The 26973-nt window shown below is 47.1% G+C and overlaps 1 protein-coding gene and 2 long non-coding RNA genes across 9 annotated transcripts in view; 1 reads left to right on the forward strand and 2 right to left on the reverse strand.

Annotated features, from left to right (window-relative positions):
- Positions 1-26973, forward strand: part of LOC136114521 (alpha-protein kinase 2-like) — a 60117-nt gene that overhangs the window by 27761 nt on the left and 5383 nt on the right. For 5 of the 7 annotated variants that reach the window (XM_071801658.1, XM_071801659.1, XM_065859884.2 and 2 more), the window contains 3 exons: positions 341-558; positions 2308-2356; positions 7897-8637. In XM_071801658.1, the coding sequence (XP_071657759.1) occupies positions 341-558; positions 2308-2356; positions 7897-8179 (550 nt within the window). In that variant the 3' untranslated portion in view covers positions 8180-8637. Of the gene's footprint in view, positions 1-340; positions 559-2307; positions 2357-7896; positions 8638-15257; positions 15351-15736; positions 15847-26973 lie in introns of those variants that run through there. The other 2 variants (XR_011736298.1, XM_071801661.1) reach the window with 2 other exon arrangements.
- LOC139826352 (uncharacterized) lies at positions 13305-18446 on the reverse strand. The gene is made up of 2 exons (XR_011736299.1): positions 17508-18446; positions 13305-13523 (listed from the first exon to the last, which is right to left on the reverse strand). It is a non-coding gene; the product is annotated as an uncharacterized lncRNA (long non-coding RNA).
- Positions 22871-26172, reverse strand: LOC139826353 (uncharacterized). The gene is made up of 2 exons (XR_011736301.1): positions 25667-26172; positions 22871-23239 (listed from the first exon to the last, which is right to left on the reverse strand). It is a non-coding gene; the product is annotated as an uncharacterized lncRNA (long non-coding RNA).

A 26973-nucleotide genomic window follows, 5' to 3' on the forward strand; every position in this document is an offset into this window, starting at 1 on the left:
CTCTGCCCCCGAGGCTGGGAAGCAGCATCTTGAGGAGCTGATAATAGATCTTTTTCCAAGGATTTGCTGTTCCAGTGTCAGGCTACTGTGCAGAGTTGGACTTGCAATGATGGTTGAAATTCCATCTGTCTTGTGTGAGGGGTAGGGCCTACATGCTTGGCAGCAGGCTGAATCTCCAGCTCCGTTTAGAAGACACAAGATCGTATTCAGATGTCTGCTGGCTTGGTTTAGACTTGGGAACTGTTCATTCACTCTCTGAGATCACTGGCCATTTTGTCTGTTTCTTACTCTTTCATTGACAGAACTCTGGATTTCATGAGTTTTTATCCCTTGATTTTAGGATCATTCCTATTTTTCTTGTTCATCGTCCTGCTAATAACATCCCCTATGCGACAGTGGAGGAGGAGCTGGTTGGGGAGTTTGTGAAATACTCTGTCAGGGATGGCAAGGAAGTAAATTTCCTGAGAAGAGACTCGGAGGCTGGCCAGAAGTGCTGCACCTTCCAGCACTGGGTGTATGAGAAGACCAGTGGGAGTTTGCTGGTCACTGACCTGCAAGGTGAGTTATCTGGGTGGGGGCAATTAAATGGTTTCCCATGATACAGGCTGGTGACCGCTCAGTCAATCCCAGCAGCTGCAGAACGTCCAGACTCTTATTTCTGAGCAATGTTTTCTTGGCTTTCTGTGTCCTGTTGGCAGTGCTGAGCAACCTCGTAATGGGCAGAGTCTCCTCCAGATGTGGACGGTACCCTGGCCCTGTGCCCATTTTATACAGAGTCTTGTGCTCATCAGAATGAGAGATAGGAGAGGGAGTTAGGCCACTTTATTTTCTAGCCTCTTTTAAGTGCACTGTGTTTATTTGTGTGTCACCCTGGGGCACAGAAAGACATTAATTAATTGCCTACTGTGGCAGCAGGGCCTATGCAGTATTATGATCTTTATCTAATCAATTTATGTTCTTACAAGAAGACAGTTTGGAAAGGAAAAAACAAATCTCAGACTCTTAGCAGTCTCCTTAGTAAATCGGGACACTCAGCATGAGTCAAGCCTGGCTTATTGTCTTACCTCCCAGAGGTTCACGGAACATCTTGTGAATGAAAGACTTCAGTTGTTAATAACAGCCTGGTCTTTCACTTTTCCTTGTCTTCGAATGCTTGCAGTCTCTGAACAGTGGAATGCTCCACATTCAGGTCCTGGCTAGATCTGAAGAAACGTGTTCCACCAAGAAAGGAAAGATGGTGAAGGAACACCCTTCTCACATTCAGTAAATGCTGCCCTGAGCTTCTGAGGGCGACTCCTTCCAACTGCTGCATTGCTGGGCCTGTCCCGAGGCCATATGCGAAGGTTTATTTGAAATGGAGAAAGAGACCCTTGGTAAAGAAAATCAAAGAGAGGTGGAATCTTAGAAAATATCCCAAATATCTCTTTAACAAGAGAGGGCAGGAAAATAGGCAACAAGACTCCTGAAATGATTTGAAGGGAGAGGAAAGAACAGAATCCTAGCCTGAGTGAAGCATAACAGCAGAGATGGTATCTGGGCCTTGCTAATGGTTGCTGCCACCAGGGACAATATACCTGCTGCTGTTGAAGAGGAACAGCCCTCCTCTCTGGTCACCTTCATTTGAGTCTTTTTCAGGCATATCAATTGAGATTTCTGGGAGTATTCTTGGAGGAAAATGGTCGTCGGACCATCATTTTCCTGTACAGACAAAATTGCATACTGCAGGGCTGCATTTTGCCTATAAACAACTCAACAGAGGGACAAGTTAAATACCCAAGTTTTTGGAAATACTGAGTGAGAAAAGGGATTTTGGATCTCTTACTCAAAAAGTAAAACTAAGGTGGAGTGACCTATCGCTATTTGATTGGCAAAGCAAATACCAGTTCCTACTGGTAGATATTGTACTCCAAGTTTGCAAAGCATCAAGACCACAAACCCCATAATTAAATGTCAGGACAGGTGCATAAGCAAAGATTCTGTATGTTTCCTACAACGCAGTCATCGAGGGGTAACCCCTCTTTCCCACCGACTGTCTGGCACAGGAAACAAGTTCTGCTCTGTTTATCACCTCGCTGTCTGTAAACTACCAGCATGAGACTGGCTTCTAGGAATTGCTAGTGATACAGAGCACATACATCCTATTGCGCATTGGGGTACCTTAAAATGTGTTGAAAAAATGGTGACAAATGAGTAAAACCATGAATCAATAAATAATATTTAATGCTTCTATATATGCTGCTTTTGAATCAGAAGGTGTTCCTGGGAATTCCAGGGTAACATAAGCTCTCTTTCCTTGATGCCTTGTAGGTGTAGGAATGAAGTTAACTGATGTTGGCATAGCAACGCAGGCCAAAGGGTGAGTGACAAATTATTTCTGAACAGCATGATTTTGCTTTACACATCAATCTCTTCACAGTGTAAACACGCTGGGGGAGGGTGCACTGGAAATATATTCCTGTTTTAACTTTGGAAGAAAACAATCCTCATCTGACTCTTTTCACTTCTTTTGTTCATATTTATGGGAACCTGCCTATAAGGGAAACACGTTTCTTTTATTCTAAAAGGATGGGACTACGCTGTAGATTGGGCTTTGCTTTTCCTTCATGCCTCCCTTAAAGTAAGTGTATTCAAAGGGCATTTCGTGAGTGAAATCCAGGTCTCTGGTGACTTGCAAGCAAGTGGGGCACTTTAATTGGTGGTACATCAGCTGGAGGAAGGTGGGGCTGAAAGCGCAGGGCCAGCTCTGGCCCCAGCCTGGGGACAATGACAGACCCTGCCCGCTGTTGGAGCCAGTGCTTGCCCTCACCAGCACCTGCCCCAGCAAATGCAAACCCAGCCCGGCCAGCGGCTCCTGCTGCTGGGGGCTGGGGTGACCCTTCTGATGGCCCCCGTGCTCTGGGACCTGCCGCCGTGCTGGGCAGCCAGGGCAGGACGTGCCGGAGAGGGACGGTATGGGAGCTGGGTGAGAGAACACAGCTGAAATCCCTTTCACAGTATCACAGTATCACAGTATGTTTGGGATTGGAAGGGACCTCAAAAGATCATCCAGTCCAATCCCCCTGCTGGAGCAGGAACGCCTAGGTGAGGTCGCACAGGAATGTGTCCAGACGGGCTTTGAATGTCTCCAGGGAAGGAGACTCCACAACCCCCCTGGGTAGCCTGTTCCAGTGCTCTGTTACCCTCACTGAGAAGAAGTTCTTTCTCAAATTTAAGTGGAACCTCTTGTGTTCCAGCTTGATCCCATTGCCCCTTGTCCTATCATTGTTTGCCACTGAGAAGAGCCTGACTCCATCCTCGTGGCACTCACCCTTTATATATTTATAAACATTAATAAGGTCACCCCTCAGTCTCCTCTTCTCCAAACTAAAGAGCCCCAGCTCCCTCAGCCTTTCTTCATAAGGGAGATGCTCCACTCCCTTAATCATCTTTGTTGCCCTACGCTGGACCCTCTCCAGCAGTTCCCTGTCCTTTGCAGCCAGCAAAAGCGCCACGGCTTTAGAATATGTGTATTTATGACACAAGCTTTTTGGAAGAGTCCTTTCTCAGTTTAGAAGTCTATGAGTCAGTTTTTCTTCCTACAGCAGGCAGTGGCCGTGAGCTTTTGTTGAGCCTGTGTTCTTGTCAGCCGTACGGGTGGAGCGAAGGTGTCTGTTCAGCCTTGTACAGGCCACTTACCTGATAAAGAACGAAATGCATTAAGGGATCTGATGGTGTCTCTTTCCCTTCTGTCTCAAAAGCAGTAATTCTGAGATAAAACGAAAGATCTGTTTGTAGTATTTAAAGAGGCCAGTTTCCTGGTAGTTTTATGATGACTTCGAGAAGACTAAAAAACATGGTATGGTTCTGTTAAGATTTTAGCTGTATAATTAGAGAAGATACAAGGCTGATTTTGTGGTATAAAATCCGTGTGGCATGCAGAAATTGATGGAGTTTTCCTCAACAAGGCTTCGCAGAGGTAATGACCTCCCTGATCCCAGACAGGACTCTGCCTCCAGGTCTTCACAACCTGAGCCCGTCACCTTACAGCCAATGAAAAATATCCTTGGGAAGAACGTTCTTAGTGTTCCTGGTTGGAATGTAAATTAAATAAAATTCTAATTCCACTCTAAACTTGTGATCAGGGGAAAAAAATGAACAAACAATCAAACCAACCACCATCTCCCCCACCGTGGCCAGGCTCGTGGTATAGTCAAGCTTTCACATCATCTCATATCGTAGTACAACTCTAATTGATGAATTTGTCATGAATTATTCATGGCATTCTATGTCCCCCAGTGTTTCTTGTAGACCAAGCACAATAAACAGCATCTATTAAAATTCTGTGCCTCTATCCAGCATTGCTCGTTCCTGTTTTTTGGGGGTTCAGACTAGCATTCCAAGTCTGAACAACCATTTCTGGATAAGCATTTCTGTATCCTTTGCCTTCATCTTTCCCTCCTGTCCTGTAGAGGCTGTGGAGAAATTACTATTTCTAGCAATTAGCAGTCTCTAATTCTGATCTTTTATCCTTTCTATGTCTGATTTACCAGTGAATTGGAAACCAAGCGAAGGCAAAGCGAAGGGTTGTTTATTCCATGCACTGAAGCAGCTGCAAACCAGTTTCTGTCGGTAGAGGGCGAAGCCCAACTAGAAGCCGAAAAGCCTGGAAAATATTCTCAGTGTAGCCACTGGGGTGCACCCGAGTCAGGCGATCACTCCTCCGATAAGCCGTTAGTAGACCATTTGGTGAAGCTAAACAAAACAACCCAGCCAGTTTAGAAGCTATGCACAAGTGCTCAAGTATTTATCCAAGAGCGGTAAACACAAAAATGAAGGAATGAGGAGCACAGTGACCCGTGCTCATGCTGATTAGCGGGAGCACTGTTTGCCAAATATGCATCTGAACGTCTGTCTGACAAATACAGTTTTACTCAGCATGGCAACAAGAGGCACTGGGGACAAATCCAGCCTTCCCCCTTCAGATTTAAGGAAGATTTGGCTTGAGCCAATTCCCAGCTGTGAAGTTTGGGAGATGGAATTCTGTCTGTGTTTTATTTATCAGTGTAGTCAGTGAATTGATAGCGCGTGCTGTGCAAAATAACAGATTCCTGTTTTTCCAGACTTGAAACGGTCAATAGTTGTTGTTGTTGAACACGAGGCACGTGATAGTGATACAGACTCTGCAGTCTAGGAGCCATGCACTCGTGGGACATTCCCAGTTCCACACAGCACAGCTCACCAGTGCTGCCCAGTAGCAGCAGGGCTGTGGCCATCAGGTCTGTCCAGAGCACAAGTGCCGTGTGGAAGCACACGGGGCTCTGGAAGCTGTGAGGAACAAACACCAGTAGCTGGGAGAGCTCTGGTGCCAAACTTTGGTCTCCTGTCGGTAGATGAATTTCCCTATGGCCCAGTAGGAGCCGTGTTGCTGTCTGCACGCCGCAGAGCCACGCGAGGCTCAGTCGCGCCTCTCGCCTTCCAGAGCGGACAAGAGCTGCTGCTCAGGCCACATATGTAGCCACAAGATCAATGCAGACCTGTTGCTCTAAGAGAGGGGAAATGAGGATGGCTTGACTTAGGAGCAAAGCTATTAAAATAAAAATGATCACGTGTTTTTAATATAAACGTTCTGTCTCTTGTTCACAAGATATTTATGTTCTTTGGCTGCAAATGTTTCTAGCATTTGTTGAATTCTAAAGCTAAAGTTAGTTGGCAGAGCATTCAGTCGTTCATCTAAAGTGTCTCTTACTCATAATATCATCAGAGCAAATGCTGCTGCTTCTGCTCTTAGTTCAGATGTTCCTTCAAAAACACACAGGAAGGGACCAAACCCAGATACAGATAGGAAAGACATTTAGACAGACTTTTATTTACTTCATTATAAAAATGGACCTTTTTAGCTCAACTTTTTCTTTCCAACATTATTTTCACAAAGAAATTAATATTATCAGAATTTTATAGCATGAGAAAAACACAGGAAGAAATTTTCTTTAGCTGCAACAAAACAGCTGTGTAGGAGAAAGGGCTAAGAAACCGAGAGAAGGAAAAAGAGTGCATGGCCACAGCTGAAAACAGCCAGCGGTCAGTGCAGCGAGAGCCCTGCAGGTTCCGCGTCGTTACACAGAGCACACGCGCAGGCAGCACGCAGCGGAGCGGGGACCCGGGGCTGCCCGCACAGCCGCGTCACCCGCAGGGACCCGCACGGCAGGGCTGGCACCGCGGCTGTGCCCCCATGGGCACTCACTGGAGGGACACAGTGGTGAATTGGATGTGCGTGATAGATTAATCAGAATAGTTCGGTCTAAGTTGTTGCTCTTTGCAGGCAGTGCATTTCTCTGCTCTAACTAGTTTCTGGAGTCAGGATCAATGCTTGATATAAAGAGATTTTTTCGCTGAGCACAGTTTGCCCGTGGAACCGAGTGTTCTGCTGGGGTGTCTGGAGCACACACCTGCTGGCTCTAGTAGAGATGCTCATGTCTGAAGTCTCAAGTCCATTATTTCTCCGAAGGAGAGAGAGAACAGTTCATTCTCTTGCTGAGCTCCGGGATGTAAGTCCTGAAGTAACAATGGCACTGCTCTTAAACTTCCTTTGGGTAAACAAGCACAGAACTTACTTGTAGAGGAAGAGAGAATTGGGAAGGCCCTGTGGTTCTGTGGCTGCGTACAGCCAGCGGGCTGAGCGGTTTCTGCAGAGCAGGGCAGGCTGGCTGGTCTTCAACCGGGAGAGGAGCCTTGTTTGCTGTGAACAGCTTCACTGGCAAGTAATAGCAGAAGACATTTGGAGCTTTATCTCGTTGAGATACGTATGAAACGTTCAAAAACTCTGACTTCAAAGAAGAATCTGAAAATAAAAGATAGGTATGATAAGACAAAAAGGACTCCCAAATACTTATGACGAGAAAATTGAGCTCTCAAATAGTTTTTCTTATTGAAGTTAACCACCAGCAATAATTTAATGCCTTAGAAGATTAAGGTCTGCCGTTCACCTTACAATTGCCTGCAAAGTCTTCATCATCATGGCTGAGATAGATTGTCTGCAGTCACTTGGGATTCATCCTCCATGGGTGGGCAGTTGTGACAGTGTGTAAAAGCAGCAGCAAAACGTATAGATGACTTTTTGGCTGTCAGGGGCCCTGCCAGTCTGCGTTACCATTTTGGTATGTGCCTGAATAAGCAATAATATTACCTTTTCGATACACTAGAGAAACTTTCCAATTTGCATTGTCCGCCAAAGAGATCTTTTCCCTCCCAGGGTGCAATTACTGATCTAAGAAAGCAGTCGGCCTGAGGTTTCATCTTTTTGACTTCTTCTCTGTAGAGGAACACTGGAGATGCAGAATAGGACAGTTAGGTACAAATGGAGGCAGATATCGTCCCCTTTTGTTGCAAGCGATTTTATTATATTTTCACCACTGGTACCATTCTTTCAAAGAAAATTTGGCAAACTATGTTGCAATAAAGATAATTATCTGTCAGAAGGAGTTTGACCTTCTCAGAGTGACAGTGTGTTCTTAGCACTGTGCAATCTTCATGAGGAAATAAGTTCTCTGGAATGCTGTGCAGTGAGCATGTCGTGTTAACCTCCGTGCTAAACCTGTTTGTTTGGTTTTGTGCAGTGATAACTCACAGTTCACCTCTGGGGATGTTGTATGTCCAGGGAGCCACGAGAACAGAATAGCACGTGCGCTTCCTAAGGTTACCCATAAAAGGAGAGGAGCACCCTGCTCTTTCTTCTCCCTTCTCTGCCCTGGTAATTTGACCAAAACTTGCTCCTTTAAAAAGCAGGTGCAGCATGCATAGATGGAAGAGACTTGCTTAATGTTTTCAAGTTGCTTATGAGTCAGCAGTCATTCTCTGCCTCCCTATGCTGAAAATGAATCTTCAAATCCCATCTGGCTTTTCTTTTCTTTGTTGCTACAGATACAAAGGTTTTAAAGGCAATTGCTCGATTTCCTTCATTGAGCAGTTCAGAGCCCTCCACCAGTGCAATAAGTACTGTGAGATGCTGGGGCTGAAATCTCTGCGAACCACGCATCAAAAACAGAGGAGAACAACATCCGTGAAAAGCAAAAATCTATCAAACTCATCGACTATAAAGAAAACAGCGCCCAAGAAAGCAAGAGAACCTAGAGACTTCATTTCTTCAGAGCACCGAGTTGAACTGTCCCATCTCGCGAAAACTCCTCTCGAAGATACGTGCTAATGACAGGCACCAGCTTCAGACCGTTGCCTTATGACATTATTCTGAAGTCATCCTGATGCAGATGCCAACAACAAAGTGGCTGATTCTTTGGTCTGAGTACCTGAGATTTAAGGCCAGGGCAAGGTTTTGAAGGCAAACTGAGCCATCAGCCTGGCTTATCTTACAGCCCTTCTGTGTATTGGTATCTGCGCGTGTCTTGTACGTTCAAGTGCACCACACACCACTGGAGAACATCTGCCTTTCTCTGTGTCTGTGGCCCTGTGGGTTAAGCTGCTACATAAATACCAATATATTTAAGAAGCCACTTAGCACAAGTTTTGCACAGTATTGTTACTCTGGCTGATGTAGAAAAATTGTTTTCTTTCCCAGACTTTTGCATATTGTGATCCCACTATAATCCTATTCTTGTATTTTTTTCTTCCACTTACATGTCTTTTAATACAAGACCAAGCCATTCATGATTGGATGTATCTGTCTTCTGCGCGCCCCCCCCCCCCCCCAATTAGCTGGCATCTCTAAGGTCCTCACAAAGTGATGTCATCTGCTTAAAGATACCAAAAAAGAGAGAAACTGTTGGGGACCAGCTGACACTCGGGACAGATACTCATCTGACAGCAGCATAGATGTAAATCTGAGCTGGTCATCCTGGGCTCCCTGTGCAGTTAATGGAGATCTTCTCAATGGGGTTTAGGGCAAAGTGCAGGTTGTCTGAAAAACAAACGTTTGAAATAGGGTAGATAGACTGTGCCAAAGAAGTGCCTACATTCTGGTTATATTTCTGGTTTGCTGGATTTGATATTTTTCATTCATCTTTCAACTAGACTTGACATCTATACTCAAAAGCTAATTCCGGAGTTTGTGTCAGTGGAAAGTCTAACTGATGGTAATAGGAGAACCTGGCAATACACTGGTTTAGAGCAGTCATTTTTTCTGTAATAGTACAGAAGTTTCAATTATAATAATGTCACACGATCTTGTTAAAACTCAGTCATTGCCCTTGAGTTCAGCTACACATGCAATTACAGTGAAATAATTATACATTAATAGCTACCGAAAGTAGAAAACACTTGACTGATGACATCGGGTTCAAGCCATTGAAACAAGGCTTAAACCCTCGCTCTGTGGGGAACTCGAGGGGTTGCTCTTTGGCGTATCTAAGGCAAGTGGAGAACTGAGGCTTTGCCTGGTCTTTGTTCCTCGTTGCCCCATTCTCTCTCAGGCTGGCTGAGCTCTCTGTGCTGTCCTCCTGTCTGTCCGGTGGGACAGGTGGGAGCTGTGACAGGAACACCTTGGCTGTGCAGGCCCCTCAGAAACATCTCCAGTTCCTCACTTGTGTCTTGGTCACAATGGAAGGAGCTGAACATGTAGATGGTGACACAGAGAGAACTCCATTGTGCACGTCGGAAGGTGATGGGAAGTGGCGATTAACAGACTGTTTATCTGCCCATCTAGATTTTCACGTCAGACTTTTTACAAAGTGACTTTGCTGAGCATTGCTGTTCTTTGTAGACTGATAGCAAGCCACTCTACCCACCTTAGTCTTGCTGTGACAGAAAATACATACATACACCTGTATCAGGAAGCATTTCTGGGTTGCCTGAAAAGGCGTGAAAGCTGAGTGCATCTAAGCTCAACTTTGTACAGAGGTCTAGACCAGGAAACCAGGCCGGGAGGAGAAAGTTGGGTCCAGTTTGCGTCAGCTGACTGCAGTGGCAGCAGAAGGATTGGCCTGGTGGAACTGTGGTTACCAATGTGCCTCAGCTGGATGGCTGCAGAATCATGAGCAGTGACATGGACACTATCAGAATTCCCTTTGGGCTCTAGATTTAGTGGCCTTTTGAGGGGAATGGGAGAACCAGCGACCTGTTTGTTTTACAGACAGCGTTCCAATCTGAGCCAAAGTCTGGTTTTTGCCTTTTACATGAGGGAACCAAAGCACGGGCTTTGTGATGAAGTCAACTAAATATAAACGTGTTCTAATCTCAGCAGAGACACCAGCAAAAGCAGAAAGCGGAACCCATGTTTTAAAGGAGCACTTAGAGGTTACTTCTTGCTGCTAGCACTTGTGTTGTTATATTAACAAATATTCTTAAGCACACACAGGATGAATGAATTGCACTGTGTGCTCACAGCAATTTTAAAATGTTACGCTTTTCGTAGGGCACCACTGTAGTTCAGGCTGAAGCTCTAATGCTTTGTGATTTAAATTCTATTACGCAGACCAACAATGGTAAAACATTCAAGAATGGAGTCAATAAAGCTTCTACGGGATTTTTCTTCTTGTTCAATCACATGAATGGCCTGTAGGTGTTGGGTTTTTAGAGCTATATGTCCTTAGAGGTAAACTGATCATTCTGGTTTTTCTTTTTTTCTTTCTTCCCTGCAGTCTGTGTGGGTTAGAAAACATTTAAGCTCCAGTGGAAATGTTTTTCAAAAGCACTTATGGGGTTTCAGTGTATAGGTCCATGTCCACAGAACAGTAGGCACATGTTTGATCTTTCTTCAACAAGTGTCTGTGATCCTTGGTACTTCACGGCTCAGTGAAACCTGGCCTCCTCTGTCCCTTTTGCAGTAGAACCCTGAGTACGTGTGGCCTGTTCAGAAGCCGGGTGCAGCAGCGGGTGATCCGAACACCCGTCCTCCGTGGGTGCCAGGAGACAGGCTGCACTTCCGCAAACCTGTGCACAGTTGCCGGGAATCAGCTGCAGAGTCTGGTTCCAGCTTTAGGTCTTAAATAACAGTCTCACTCACAAGGACAAAGTCGGTCAGCCTGGTCCTGAAATATGGGGACGTGTTTAGAGCGCAGTAGAATCTTCTCTAAAACTGGAAAACTGAGAAACTTTTAACCCAAATGTCCGCAGCGTACAAGCACTATGTTTCTTAATCCATTCCTTATAACACATAGCAAGAGCAAATTCCATGTGGTTCTTATTGGAAGAACGTTCCAGTGTAACTCCCGCAGCTGAACCTCACATCACCCCACACTGACCTGCAGGGATGCAGCTCCATTATGCCTTCATTTCTTTCTTTTTCTTGTCAAGAAGCTTCAGCATCACTAATATTGTGTGGGTGTAGTAAAGGTCATATTGCTCTACAATAAAAGCCTCAGCAAATCACTTTCCATTTTTGAGCTTTAAGAGCACACTGGTAAGAGCGTAATAGGGCGAGAGAATTAATCTCCACTGTTATCCTGCCACAGAGCGCCAGGGGAAGGTCAGGAAGTGTTTGCCCCTGTGGATGTTTGACTGAATATCTTGAATGGGTTTCCTTTAATAACATGACAAGTAGAAGGTGGGAAACCTGCACTGCCATTCCACCACCAAGCTACCAGCCGTGGTGATTCACGTTCTGCATCTCTGAAAGAACGAACGGTGTGGAATATGCTGTGGTGACATTGCAAGTCGTAGAACTAAATGACAGCCCTGATCCCCAGCTCCTGCTGTTAACGTGATACGGATATTGTGCTCAGGCAAGCAGCACGAGGCTGACTGAGTGGGGGGAGAGAAACAGCATAAGATGTTCTTCACATAAGAAAAACTGCAGTACCAGTAATCAGAAGGGCAAGCAAGACTGGTTCAGGCTCCCTGGAAAGCACTGCAGGCGTGATGAGGGAGGGAAGGGGCTTCATTTCTCTCTCAATCAAAGGCTGAGAAGAAAAGTAGCTGCTGTGAAAACGTTACACAGGGGGCCTTGCAGATGAGGTCACTTGTCCTTTTGTCCTGCAAAGCCAGAGGAAAGAGAAAGGAGTTCCAGCTCTCTTGTTCACTCCCGCCCTCGAGTTACCTGCAAAAAGATTCCCTCAGCTAGAAGCTTGTTCTCAGCAAAGACCGTTTGAGAAGTAAGCCATAATTATCTGCAGGTCTGCTGATTTCACTGTGAGTGTGCCATAAAACACAGTGGGTGTGAAATTGCTGTGATTTACTGAGTCTTGGACAACAGGAGAATACTGGCTTTGGGAGAGCTTCTGTTGCTGCTGGATTCTGGCTGTTTATGGATGACTGAGGTTGCTTGGTTTGCAGTGGTGGCAGAACAATGCTTCTCATTGGTGTTGCTGCTTAGTGCTCTTACAGATGCCCAGTCTGTGCCAGATGTTTTGGATCTGGCCCACTACATCAGCCTGTCCAATTCATTTATCTAAAGAAATGGATAGGGCTCAACCTTCTGGCACAGGGCAGCCCAGCCCTCACCTTTCCCTGTCCACCCTGCCCACAAAGAACCTGCAGCCGTGTTGCACAACTGGAAGCTCACTCACCACATGAAGTTCAGGTTCCCCCACCACCCAGCAGATCTGCAGTTGCTGTTGCGATGGGAGTGCAGGGATCGGGCGAGGAGAGCAGCTGGTGTGCCCTGGCTGGGTCTGTGCGCACAGGGCAGCACAGCGTGTCACAGCTGCAGTCGGTGACCTGACGGGTCCGTCCAGCAGGTGACATGCAGGGATGGACTTGTCATCAGGAGCCAGCAGAAGGCTTTTGTGGCACACACCAAAAGGCTGGTTCTGCTGCTACAGAAGTGTTTGAATGACCGTCCTATGTAAGGTAGGAAACATTAGAAGGGAGGAGTAATAGCTCTCAGAAGAATTTTTATGAGGAAATTGTGGCACCTCCCAAACCAGTAGATTTAGAATATAAGGCAATGGGCTTGAGCATGGAGCTCAAATCATATGTACATTGTGACACAGAAGGGAACAAAGCTGAAAGCATTTGAAACTAGAATATATGATGTTTCAAGTTAGTGGTAATAGCTTTTTATCAGAATCTTGGAAAGTGTTGTGTTTGAAAAATGTCATGAGCATCTCAGTCAGTTAATGTTCCAAACGTATGCTTTAATTAGGTGCCAGAATAAGAGCTGGAATTTGAGTACATCAGCCAACTGGCTTCAGTGTTCTGTTGTCACGGTCAGTCCATCAGCAAAAAGAAAATCCCAGGCTGGCCTGATTTTCCAGAGGTGATCACAACCCCATCGGCCCTGACGAAATCCACATTCCTAGTGATGACATTGTACTGATGATTCCTTAATATGACTCGTGTGCTTTACAATGGCAATCTGGAAGTGCATTTAGCAAAGCATCTATTTCCCACATATTGTGGTGGGTTTGCTTATAAAAGAAAGAGCGGAGTCATCCTGGTATATATGTAAAAAGTTTATTTATTCCTCAGCATGATGGGAAGATGTATCGCTACAGTTGACATACTTTTCTGAATGGATGTCTTATCTACCAGTAGCTATTTAGTGTGATAATGGCGTTTGATAGCCAGGACACAAACACCATTGTCACACTCCACAGCTCGGGCAGCAGCGGAGTAATATATACACATCGCAGACTTCAGCACGGGACTTCAGAGGTCTGCAAGGCACAGAGAAAAGACCATGGTTATGCGTATTTATACGTGGTGCATCGGGATCCTCACCGAGGAAGTGGGAGGCAGGATTCCGAATTTCTTGGGGATGGATATTTTGTCTCAGATAGCTGTAGTAATCTAAATCTAAGTAACTTTAAGCGTCCAGAGGAGGTGGACAGGCACCTTGAGGAAATAATCCTGTCCTAAGAGACAAAGATGGGGAGGGAGGGTTGAATCACTCTTGTCTTTCTTTTATTGACGGAGACAGCTCAGAATAAGTGCTTGACTTTGACAGGGCTATGCTAGATCTGAGAAATCACGACGCTAGAGATTATATTTGTTTTCCATATACTTGTTTTTACCAGCATTTTAGAGCTAGCCCGCTTGGCAAACAGCGGGTTGGTCTGTAGCGCCAGTCCCGCTTCCCTATTTGACTGTGCCCGTTAACAGCTCTGCAGCAGAGCAGTGGGCACTGGAGCCCGCACGCAGCACTGGGGCTCGGCTCTGCAGCAGAGCAGTGGGCGCTGGAGCCCGCACGCAGCGCTGGGGCTTGGCTCTGCAGCAGAGCAGTGGGCGCTGGAGCCCGCACGCAGCGCTGGGGCTTGGCTCTGCAGCAGAGCAGTGGGCGCTGGAGCCCGCACGCAGCGCTGGGGCTTGGCTCTGCAGCAGAGCAGTGGGCGCTGGAGCCCGCACGCAGCGCTGGGGCTCGGCTCTGCAGCAGAGCAGTGGGCGCTGGAGCCCGCACGCAGCGCTGGGGCTCGGCTCTGCAGCAGAGCAGTGGGCACTGGAGCCCGCACGCAGCACTGGGGCTCGGCTCTGCAGCAGAGCAGTGGGCGCTGGAGCCCGCACGCAGCGCTGGGGCTCGGCTCTGCTGGGGCTCGGCTCTGCAGCAGAGCAGTGGGCGCTGGAGCCCGCACGCAGTGCTGGGGCTCGGCTCTGCTGGGGCTCGGCTCTGCAGCAGAGCAGTGGGCGCTGGAGCCCGCACACAGTGCTGGGGCTCGGCTCTGCAGCAGAGCAGTGGGCGCTGGAGCCCGCACGTAGCACTGGGGCTCGGCTCTGCAGCAGAGCAGTGGGCGCTGGAGCCCGCACGCAGCGCTGGGGCTCGGCTCTGCAGCAGAGCAGTGGGCGCTGGAGCCCGCACGCAGCGCTGGGGCTCGGCTCTGCAGCAGAGCAGTGGGCGCTGGAGCCTGCACGCAGCGCTGGGGCTCGGCTCTGCAGCAGAGCAGTGGGCACTGGAGCCTGCACGCAGCACTGGGGCTCGACTCTGCAGCAGAGTGGTGGGCGCTGGAGCCAACAAGCAGTGCTGGGGCTCAGCTCTGCAGCAGAGCGGTGGGTGCTGGAGCTGACACGCAGCACTGGGGCTCAGAAATTTCTGAGTACAGAAATGTTTCTGGAGCTACTGAAAACTTGTATTTTTGGCTCAAAAAAGAATGCTGTGTGGCCTAGTTAGAAGCACCATGGGAGGGGATGGAGTTGTTTGGGGTTTTTTTAAGCTCAGTAAATGCATTCCCATTTTTACATAATTGGCAGCGTTTCTTACCGATTTGTAATAAAACTGGACTCCAGTAGTTCTGGACTTGGTTTCATTTTAGCATTCAAAAGTCAGACTCAGATCCTCAGGGCACTCTACCCTGGGCTTCACCTCCCTGTCAGTCCCATTGTTTGTGTTTCTTATTCGCTGCCCTGGTGACCTGTGGCACTCACACATTAACACCTAAACACCTCTGCTTTATTCTCAGTCTGCTGTCAGCGCTCCCGTTGTGCATTCCAGCTACAAACGAGAGAGGCACACGTGTCTGTCACCCACCGTTTGTAAAATCTGAATGTCTGAGGTACGTACACTGAACATGGTACGGCTAGGGAGGAAAATCACATTTCTGTACTTGTTGAGACCAGTTGATCACCATTTTAAATGCCGGTTTGTGTAAGCAGGAGAGGCAGAACCCAGCTTGAATGAGGGCATGCTGCAGTTTGTGACAAGTGCACCTCTGTGTGCCCCCAACTGAGGTTTTGTGTGGGCAGCCAGCACAGGCCAGCTGAAGCCATGGGGCTGGCGGCCCCCCAAGGACATGATCCAGAAAAGCACCTGCTCTCCAGCTGAGATGCAGGGTGAGGGCTGCTGTGGAAGGAGCTATAACTAGACATGGTTAAGGATAGAGGCACAGGGCTCTCAAATACAGATATTTGTATGGGAAATACTGCTCACTCTGTTCTACAGCCTGAAGAGATGAAGTGCCAGCAGAGACGAGACACTAACACACGAACTACCTGGCTGCCTGCATGGACTGAATACATCTGAACTGCCAGCACACTGCGCAGCGTAGCAAGGTATCTCCTCTGCGAGCCTTACCTTCTGATCCAACCTTGTGTCTTTTCTGGATCTCTTTCCTAAACGTAATCTGGTTCAACCAGTGTTGATAAGTCAATGCAAACTCACTGGGGTCTGGACTAGTGTAGCTACTGATTTGCAAGTACATCTAGTGAAGCCTCGGTGAAGCATCAACTGGTTCATCAAGCTGAGTTCTGAGTGGCCCTTGGCTCGTAATAACAGAGAAAGAAGCCTTCACTGGTGGTTGCCAGGGCAGCCAGGTTTGGTTTTCAAACGTGATTATTACGACTGCTCTGTCATTCCCATCCTTGTCAAGGAAACAATCCTGTAGATGCTTGGGCAGAGCTGAACCTTTTCCACATGCTTCTCATCTTTCACTGGTTTTATCTGTGTTCTGAGTCTGTATGTGCTGTAGTGGAAACAGGTACGCATGTGAAAACACACACACACACACACACACACACACACACACACACACACACACAGAGACCTGTGGGGCAGGTCTGCACACCCACGCATGAGGCCGCTGTGCCAGCGCAGCTGCAGAGCAGACATGTCCTGAAGAAGGTAAGGAGCTGCAGCACCAAAACAGCCCTCCGTTCTGTGAATTACTGACGGCACACACACAGTCACACCCAGAACTAGCTCTGTCTAGTTAGGATGCAGCTTGCAGTTTTAGACCTGAGGTCTGCAAGTCTATTTTTAATAAACATGCCTATGCCTATAGGTGATAATGGGAAATTAATGCCAAAGGAATGTAAGTACTGTACCTTGCTTTATAATTCATCACAATGTTACTGTGTTTTCCCCTTAACTTTCCTCATACCCATTTTACTGAGCCTTCTCTCTGCAGCAGAGAGGAAGGATCGTGCAGGATCCTACTCTAATTAAGCTCTCTGAGAAAAAGTCTGACTCTTGCAGGCGATGCAAAGAGCAGAAGCGCCTCTGGACTTCCCTGCGAAATGTCTGTGAAAGTGGATAGCCAGGCAGATGGTGCAGCTGCAGGCAGGTGGCTTTACAGTTCCACAGCTGCGTGGAGGTTTCTAGCAGTTCAACAGAGCTATTTCCAAGACAAGAGGTAATGAAAGGAGGAGAAATGGCCACTAGTTTTTGGTACCACAATGGGGGAAGAAACCTGAAAGAACAGGAAAGTTACTGGACAGGGAGAAAGCCAAATATATACATCAGGGGAAAAAAATCCACTTTTTGCTTCTCCTTTGCTAGACATTTATATGAAGAATATTATTAGAATGTTCCAGTTGAGAAGATCAATGTGAAGAACAAGTGGGTTTTTCAAGAAGTGTCCTGATGGATCACAGAACCTGTCCCTTTGTACATCTGGACTTGGAAGCACCCCTGTAGCCCTGGTGAGGTCGAGCCGTCAGCTTCCCCGCCACCCCCTTGTTTGAAACAATAAACATATTGGGTTGCTTGCCCACTGACATGAATAAAAGCCAATCTCTTTAAAAGTCCAGGCAGAGATTGCCAAATGCAAGACATTAAATCCTGTTGAATTACGCAGACAGGCCACAGGCATTTGTGGATATTACGGTATGCTGAAGTGCTTGCTATTCAGAATTCTCCTGCACTCTTTTATTTGCATTAGTACATGTTAGCATTTCCTTTTGCTCAGATGAATCAAGCAGAGGAAGGCACTTACCATCTGACACAACTGCCAAATGACCCTCTGGTGTGTCGTTAGGGCTCGTCAGATCTGAGGTTCTCTTGCAAGACATTGTGCTGAATATCACTGTATTCAGGTCTTGGCGGTCTTGGTTTGCTTTTGTGAGTTCCCAGCAGCAATCGGCAATGGTTGGAAGCCTCTGGTTCCAGTGGACACCTTTCCCTCGCCCTTTATGGGATCCTGAGGTTTTAAAGTAAACAATTAATTCTCTTTCTGATAAGTCATATTAAAATATTGATCTGGGGGAGGGGGGCGGCCCTCACTGCCCAGAGCCAGAGTCACCTTTAGTCAAACAGGCTACATAACGGAAGAAAGCTCTGAGCTCAGTTTTCTGTGTCCCTTCGGAGCGCATCTCTGGGTAGGGAAACGTGCAAAGTGCAGGTTTCTTTCAGCTGCCTGTACCGATTAACCCCGAGACGAAGAGTCTTGACTCTCTCTTCATATTAATTGCTTCCTTCTTCAGTGAGGCTGATTTCCTCGGTTCCTCACATCATAGTGCTGATCTTACTCTGCACTGCCGGGGCTTACAAATCTTTTGGAATTTTTCAAGTCAGATGTACTGGTTTTCTCTGCGCAGGAGTTTCTAGAACCCTCGAGGACTGTGGCATGTTTTTGTTAGGCTTTCCTTTCCCGCAGGAAGGAGAGCAGGAGGAGGTCTGGCTTCAGTTTAGCCTGTCTGATGCCAGTGGCAAACCCAGGAATCAAACCTGCGTTTCAGGAGCTCATCTGGATAATCAACAGCTGGAGCGTTGCATAAACCCACATTTAGGGCATGATCAGTTTTACATTTTTTGTGAAGGCTGGTTTGGGATTGGAACCTGAGATTTCTCTAAACGTAAATTAAAGTCACACCTTCCGTGCAGTAACCTTCCTGAGAGTTAACTAATTAGCATTTCATTGCTTACTTCCATTACCGTGCTTCTGTTCCTTAGAACAAATATTTTGGAACAGTCCTAAGGAGCAGTAGTATTTTATTTAAAAAGCAGAGTTTTCAATATAATGCTTAGCGAAAGTGATGAACCGGATCACTTTACTGGTTGTGGCTGGAGGTGTCCATCCAGCATCAGAGAGCCACCGCACAATCGAACAGCCCCTGCCGTTTGCTAGGCTGCTGTTTCTAATCACAGCGTAGGTGTCTCCAGCCTGCGCTACGCCAGTAACACAGGTATTAACGTCAAAGGCACTGCCCTGTGCGTCCTGTGCAATAATGAGGCTGTGCTTATAGCTTCTCAGCAGCCTCAGCACTGCATACGCACTTCAGGAATAGTTTTTTCCCTTACAAAAGAACTCCAAAATCTGTCATTCTCAGGGATTTAATGACACGTTTTTATAACCTTAGTTGTAAAAGCGGTGTTGGTTGCCTAATGTGGATGATCCGACTGCTTCACTGTACCCTTTCCAGTTTTATTAAAGAAGAAGATTTTCATTAGCACAAAGCACAAATTAGTGGTGGCAACAGGTGACTTTTAGTAGGGAAGCAGAGAATTAAATGAGCCAGGAAGATAAAAAGAGCACATGCCTGAGTTTTAGCTTTCATGTTCTGTGCTGTGTGGCGGGGTATTGGAGAAACACAGTGAAATCAAGCATTTTGTAACAGCACAATCCTCGTCACTCGCTTTAGGATAAAAGTGCCAGTGATCTGTGCTGCCGGACTGCAGGGCTGGACAGGAGCAGAGCCCATGGCCACCGGTCCCCTCCGCGGGCTGGGCAGCCCTCGGGTGCACCGGCACCGTCTCCTTTCTCATCCTTGGAAAGACCTTCGCAGGAAGGTGGTGGGGAGATTCTGGAGTGAATCACTGTCTGGCCGGTCCGTAAGACGTCAGACAAACCAGCATTGTTGAGGTCAAAACATACATTTCCACTGGCTGCTGAAAGACCGGGATAGCATCGTATGTCGGTATGTTCTTTGTGTAGACTTGTGCAGTGGGACCCGAATCTGCCCTGGTTGTTACTACTGAGAGAATTCCTGTAACATTGGGAAAAATATACCCCCAGTTACATACAGCTGGTTTCTTGTTCAGAGTCCCACTGGTTGGGGCGTTTCCGTGGTGCTCCCAGCCTTGGTGTTATCTTCTGCCCTTGATCTATTCAGAAAAGCTTCCTGAAGCAGGGACTGCTTTTCGGATGCTGGTACTGCTTGATTTCTCATGAAGAGTTTCACATTTGGGGCTTGTGCGTGCACACGGGATACAGATGATGGAATTACTCGTAGTAGTAGTAGTGCTAGTTCATGGTCTGCCCATAGTAGTAGAACAAGGTTTGGGGAAAGTATTTATTTAAAAATTACCTATACAATTATACCAGGGTTCTGTGTGCAAACTGCATATGCCCTTCTGAAAATACAGATGTGCATTTTAAGTCTACAGAAGGTATCTGTCAATTTGCTTAATCAAAAAAGCAGGGCAAAAGACCTCAAATAATAATAATAAAAAAAGGCAAAATGCCACATATTGTCCAAAACCAGCGGAGAAAGGCTAAAATGTGCTGCTTTTAGTCCCAGAGGAACCACTACTTTCGTGCTGTTTCCAGGGTTGTGTTTGTGGGGCAGAAGTGGCGCTCGGTGATGCAGCGAGGGACGGCCCGCCAGCGCGGAGCCAGCGCCAGTCCCAGCCGCATTGCGACATCCGCACTTGTTTGACATGAAATGCCAGATAATTTGGAAATTCCTGAAAAAAGGGAACTGGTTTGTTTAAATGTTACTGGAGTTGACACAGGGACAAATAATGCAATACGCATTGCACACTCATTGGAGGTCCAAACTCTTCGCTTCCCTTGAAAACACGTAGGTATGACCCCGAGCACAGTGGTCTGGCTTTGAAGTTCAGTCTGGCTTTGAAGTGGGCACCGCTGGGAGGGAGCACGGGGTGCGCTGACCTCCGCGGGTCCCTTCAGCCCACGCGTTCTGTGATCCTGCGGCTCCACTGGTGTGCGCAGCTCCTGTTGAGCAGGGCGTCCCTGTACGAAGGTCAACGTTTAATCCATACGGGAGCTCTTTACTATCATTTTTCTTATATAAAATGTGGGGGATATGAGGGGGGAAATAGAAAGCTGAGGAATGGAGTCTTTTCTGTCTGGAAAAGTAAAAGAATAACTCCAGAACTGAAGGAATAATAACTTACCACAGGGCAAAAATCAGGCTATGGTAGGAAGCTTTTCACGCTGGGAGGATCTAACAAACAGTAAGAAGCTATGTTTGGGCTCTGCAAAACCTTAATGAGGAAATTCTTAAAGTAAGAACAACAATTTTGGCAAAAAAAAAAAAGGGGTTAAATATTCTGTGCATGAAGATCTCTTCAGTGTATTAGGAGGATTGTTTTACTCTATTGCAAAATGGTTTGTGAGTGGTATATATCTCTTCGGAAGAATAAACCGTTGCAGCTGGGTGACTTTCACCATTAATAGATTATATGTTCAACAAAGCTCATTTAGAAAGCCTGTTTGAAAGGGCCTTAAAAGCACAGTTATTACTTTATTTATATAGGCTAGGTTTCAAAAGCCAGTTTCACCATTCAGTTCAAACTGAGGACTTTCAATCATGTTCCATTTACTTGACGTGAAAGAGACTCACCTGAATCAGTTCTCCTTTTTTTGTTTGTCTTTCTTTCCCCTATACTTAGAACAGTCTGAACTTTATGTGAAAGAAAATAACATAGAGAAGGATCGTGGTGCGCATGTAGAGTAAGTGGGGAGAGCTTTCTCTTCCTCACTGGGATGGCCTAAGACCCCGTGTCATGCAGCTCGTTTATCACAAACCTCAGGTTAACGTCAGGGAGATGGGAAACTAGAGCCTCAGTTGGAGAGGGAGTTAGAGCAGGAGATTCTGATCTGAAAAATGGGATGCTGTAAGGTGCAGAGGTTTAAAAGGGAAATGCAGAGGCACCAGTCCAGGGAGACCCTGGTTCTGCAGCCACCTGGAACCTCAGTATTTACCCATTTTCCTGCCCTAGATTCCAGCCTCACACCTGGCGCACTAATGGTCATTCACTTAGCAGAACCTGAGTTGTATCTTCATGGCTTTACTCCAGCTCTGATGAGCTTATAATCAATAGGCTCAAACTGGTTTGGGTTGGCTGTTTCACCTGTGGAGAAATCTGTTGCAAGGCACCAGCTGTGGGCATGGCCGGCTTGCTTCAAAACTGGCAGGCAAACCTGGGTCGGAGATCTAGGCTGGATCTTTTTATGGAGAAAACTGACCCATATCAACAGTGTAACTGAATTTGTCCCTGTACCTGTTAATTTCAGTTAATCCATGCTGACTTGCATCAGTTCAGGATATGACCATATGATTTTTAAGAGGAAATGGCTACAAGAATTCTTGGGCTCCAAGTGGGCAAAGCTGGTATTTATCTGTTTATCCCAGGTTACTACAGCATTCAAGGGGCATCAGCCGTCACTAACATTCAAAGAAGCACATTTACCAGCATTAATCCCACAGTACAACAGACAAAGGTGAGGCTTACATTGCTGGGACAGTTCAGGTCAGGAGAGGGAAAATGTTGTGACCCTTGTGAGTCAATGGCTAGTGGTTAAAGATTACCTGTTCTGGCCACCCTGACTACTAGAGAAAGATTAACTTAGAGCAGCATGAAGTAGAGCAAAGGTATTTAACCTGGAAACCATGATCTCTTCTGGTTTCTACTGGGGCTCAGTAAATGAAATTGATTTGAGTTTCCCAATCATCAGACTCATTACATCAGTTCTGGATCATCCTGGCATTCCACGTAACGATTCAGCATCTGACACATGCGACACGAAGAATTCAGGTTGAGCATTATCTTTGTGTTAGGGGTGTAAAGTCTGACAGACAGTGTACTGTCCATGGAATTTCTGTTTCCCCAGCAAAATAGTTCTGAATAGAATTTAAGCAAGGTTGATGTAAGCAGATGCCAGCAGCTAAAACGGGTTTCTTTACCTGCTCCCTGTGCAGACGTGGTTATTGGGGTGCTGAGCTCAGCCTGCCCAGGCCAGCGCGGTGCTCCCCTGAGCCCAGGCCCTCCCAACCCGGCACAGCGCTGATCCTGGACATGGCAAACCGCAGCCAAGTGTGCCGCTTGGACATTTACACAGGACAGAAGGTGTTTGTAGCCTCCCACCCTTCCTGCGTTTTACCAGGAGATTGCTGGGCCCCCCCTCACATCCCGTGGGCAGCCAGGGGCACGGCCGAAACCTGCCCTGCTGGCCTGTGTGCGCAGGAGAAGCCAGCAAGGCGCCATGGCAGGGCTGTTTAAATACAGCTTGGTAGGCTGGTTTGGTTTTCTTTTCTATATTCCTCTGCACCTGTTCCCCCAGTTAAACGCAAAAATAACATGGCTATAGTATCAATGTTTGGAGACAAAGAGTAGTGGCAAAAAAAGAAAAAAATAGTCATTGTTTTACGTGACATTGCAGACACTTTCCTTACCAAATGTAAACTCTATACAGATCCCATGTTTAGTAACATCCTGGTCATTCCAGTCGTGGATGCTACAGCTCTGCTGAACTGAGGTACTTTTCACCAGTTGTGATTTCAAGACCTCAGACAAAGGAGTTTGTTTCTTTCCCTAGCGTGTCTGTGCGGGCGGAGGTTCCTGTGAACTGCGTGTCCGGAGGGGGAATGGGTTCCTCAGGTGCAGCTGGTCTCTATGTGCCCAGGTTGGTGCAGGTGCTGAGCGTCAGGTGTTCTGACTTCTCTTTGTGTGTTCAAAAAGATTTCTGAAGTGGAGAGAGGACTAAAGCAAGAAAAGTGTATTTGTTACTGCTATGGAAGGTATTTTCTTTCAGTAAGCAGAAGCTGGTTTTTGGTTGGAGGCCTGAATGGCTATGGCGTTTGTTAACTGGCCCATGATAACCATGAGCAGTTTACATGCTGCAGGTAACTTGCACATAGAAACAACAGGGAACTAAATATGGATCTCGAGCTCCAGACAAAATGAAGCAGTAGCAGTTCCTGGCCAAGCACTGAGAACTGCAACACTATTTAACAAAAGTATTGGAAGAAGAATTAATTGTCTACTTTATAGGCTGTAGAAACAGGGTTTGGGAGCTCCACAGGTGCTTGGACAAACAGCAAATTAGTGAGATTAGTGAGATCAGGTGTGAGGGAGGCTTAGGGGCCGTGCTGTAGGCTTTTCAGTTTGTAAGTGAAAGTCAGTGTGGTGAGGCCTGCAGAACAGCTTCTGGTAAGCTGGAGCAGTTTGCCTCTCGCACTGGATGTTATATTTACTGGATAGTACAGCTCTGGATTGCTTGAGACTGCCCTTCTGGCCTGGCTGCGGTGGAGTGAGTGAGCTTACACCCGGCAGGTGAGTGCACTTCTGGTCTTTGGCTGTTACAGGGTGACTCACGTTTCAGTACTCAGTAATTAAAAGAGGAGGTGTTGTGCCTGTGGTGTGTGTCAGATTTGATGCCTGTGATAGAGTAGATATCTATGGGAAATGAGCTGGATTAGAAGTAAATCACCAGAAAACTTGCCCTCCCCTGCCCGCCCCCCCCAATCCTTCGTGCTGTCTCTGAGGGTAGTGCAAAAAAACAATGTGGTTAATTGGGATCGGAGGGGGCTACATGTTTTGGCTTGAGCATGTGTGATGGGGTCTGTGGTTTGTGTTCCCAGTGGGGCTGGGGCTTTCTGGGTGAGGTTGCTCAGGATGGAATAGCAGCGCCTTGTCCAAATCAGCTGCTGGAAATGGGGCTTTGCAGCCGCTAACTGAGCAGTGCGCACAGAGCTCCCAGAAACGTTTTGCTGAGCTGGGGTCCCAGCGCCAGCGCGGTGGCCCGGGCTAAGGCGACCCTGCCCCAGTGGTTCAGGTCTGGCTGTCCTGGGGCCTCCACACCAACTGCCATGTGCTGGTGTCTGAGAACAAAGAACATATCCCACAGCTCACTGTGGAACACCTGCTGTGAAACAGAAGCGTTGAGTAATGTGGCTGGTCCTTGTGCATGTTCCTGTAATTCACTGTTGGTGTGTGGCTGCACCAGTGTGCGCTTGTTTGCAGAAGGAGCCTGAGCTCCGTGGAACAGGGAAGAGTTTCTTGCGATCTCTTGGGTGGGAGGGGAAGGTTAGTGACTGTATGCACGAGCTCTTTAAAAAGCACGCCTGGCTTTTGAAAAGCTATTAGCAATTGGATGCAAATAATAGGAATTAGCTGGCTATGCAATCACATAGCAGTTCAGATCACTGGAGCTTTGAATCTGTTGCCATGACCTCACTGGTTTGCCCAGTTACACAATGTTGTGCTCAGAATACAGTTGGAAGTAAAATGAATTTGAGGCTTCCTTTTTTTGTGCTTCACCTTTAATACCTCACAGCATCGGTGTTGGTGTTTGAAAGAGGAATTGGTTCGCTAGCCAGACTAATTCCCTTTTTTTATTTGGCATGGAGAAATGAAGATCCACTTGTGAAAGAGGGTTTTTAAAGGAAAAAAATGGGGGAGGAGAGAGGAAAATTCTGTTTGGTTTGCAGTAAGTGTCTGCTCTAAATATCCATCTTGAGAAGATTTTTATCTGGAGATACTGCTGAGATGTTTCAGTAATTTTTGGTTTAGGACCAGGGCGTCTGCTGCGTTAGTCTATAGGAACCCCGCAGGATGTGTTCGTGGCCATCGAGAGTGCCCGTGATGCACTGCGGCGCGTCTCCTCTGCCGACGGCTGCGGCGTCTTGCTGGTGTTCCTCGGGACACAAAGCATCTGCCTGAACTACCATTTTCTCTGTGTTCTGCACGTTTACACATCTGTGTTTAGCCTCAGAGGAATCGCTTTTGTCTAAAGAAGCCCGAATTTTGTTTGGGATTGTTTCCTTGTCTATTTTAAAAGCCAAAGCTTTCTACTGACACTGAAACAACACTTTCCAACCTGTGGCTGGTTTTTGGTTGTATTGGTAGTCAGTTCAGCACATGCCGTTCTTGTTGTATTAATAGTGATCTCAATGAATTAACTTTAATTAAGTAGAAGATAGACTTGAGTTCATATAAAGATCAAGTAAAAATGAGTTATTTTAATGTTCAAGTGGGGACTCAAACGATGTAATTTGCAGTAATTTCACATGATTTCCTTTCAAGTCTCATTCAGGGATTCAAAAATTATTCTCTCTGCTTACTAAGGTAAAAAAAAAAGTTCGCAGGATAGATTCTGTATGAAATGAAATGAAACGCAGAACTCACCTGCTGTTCTAGAATGCTCCTGAAAACTGCTTTGTCTTCTGAGCAAATCTATTGTGAGTGGACACAGCAGAACAGCACATGCGCCGGGCTGGATCGGTGTCCCCAGGGGAGCTGGGTTACTCTGGCTGCGAGCTGCTGTTTCCACACTGACACGAGGATCTGTCCCGGTGTCCGTGGCGCAGCTGTGCTGTGCGAAGGTGGCACCGGCTTGGCTGTGCCCGGCACAGCTGTTAAACATTACTGGCCTGCCCGGGGCTCTGCTGGGACGTGGGGTGGGACAGGGCTGCGGTTCCAGCGCCCGGTGCGGGTTCTGTCACTGGACAGGGCTGCGGTTCTGGGTGCCTGGCAGGGCTGGTTCTCAGCAGAACCGGCTGCGGTTCCAGCGACCGGTGCAGGCTCAGCCCCAGCTGCTGGAGGCTGGTGGGTTGTAGGAGCACGAGGCTGGTTTTGGTGCCTCTGGGGCGGCAGGGGTTGTCACTGCCACACTGGCACTCAGCAGACTGACAATGTGCTGAACGGGTGTGCCCTGGTGCGGAGAGGAACCTGTGTTTTAGTGTTGTGAAATGTACCTTCTGGTGGGGAAAATGCACCTGCGTTTCCAGTGTGACTGGTGATTTGGGGTACGATATTCTCGTGGATAGCTTGTTGGAGCTGCTTCGTGTACGTGAACTTGAGAATGTTAAATATTAATGGTTCTTATCAGCCCTCGGTAAGCAGTAAGCCAGTGTGCTGGTTTAAGTTCAGGTAAATGAGCAAACGCTCTGGGACAATTAATGAAACTGAGTGGCTGGTATAGCAAGATTCAGTTGTTTGACAATTCTTAAACGCCAGCAGAACATCGAGTCCCGTGCTAATCTGGGAGTCGTGGGCAGCCCAGCAGGTACCGCGCTGCGGGGACAGGCGGGTCTGCCGCGCTCCAGCTGGCTGGAGGTCGTTCCCTGTCGCCGGCCGTCCTGGCCACGGCCATCACAGCGTGGCAGCCTCGGTCCGTTGGTGCAGTGCCAGAAAGGTCAGCAGGGGTCTTGCCCTGGAGTTCAGGAGAGCAAACAGAAGCAAGATATTTCAACTCAAGCAGAAATTTCAAACCTAAAATGTTTCTGTAACTGCAGTTTTATTTAATTTTTGAAACCTGGCATGTTACAGTTTGAATTAAAATTAAAAATAGTGCTTGTAAAGTGTTATTTATAATAATGATACTTTTTATTTGCGTGAAGGTTTGTGTGGTTTGCAGTGAGTGGGTGGGTTGGTTTGTTTGTGGTTCGTGTGTTGGGGCATGAGGACAAGAGGAGAAAACGACACACAGCACT

Source organism: Patagioenas fasciata, chromosome W, assembly GCF_037038585.1.
Source record: "Patagioenas fasciata isolate bPatFas1 chromosome W, bPatFas1.hap1, whole genome shotgun sequence".
Lineage (NCBI taxonomy): Eukaryota > Metazoa > Chordata > Aves > Columbiformes > Columbidae > Patagioenas > Patagioenas fasciata.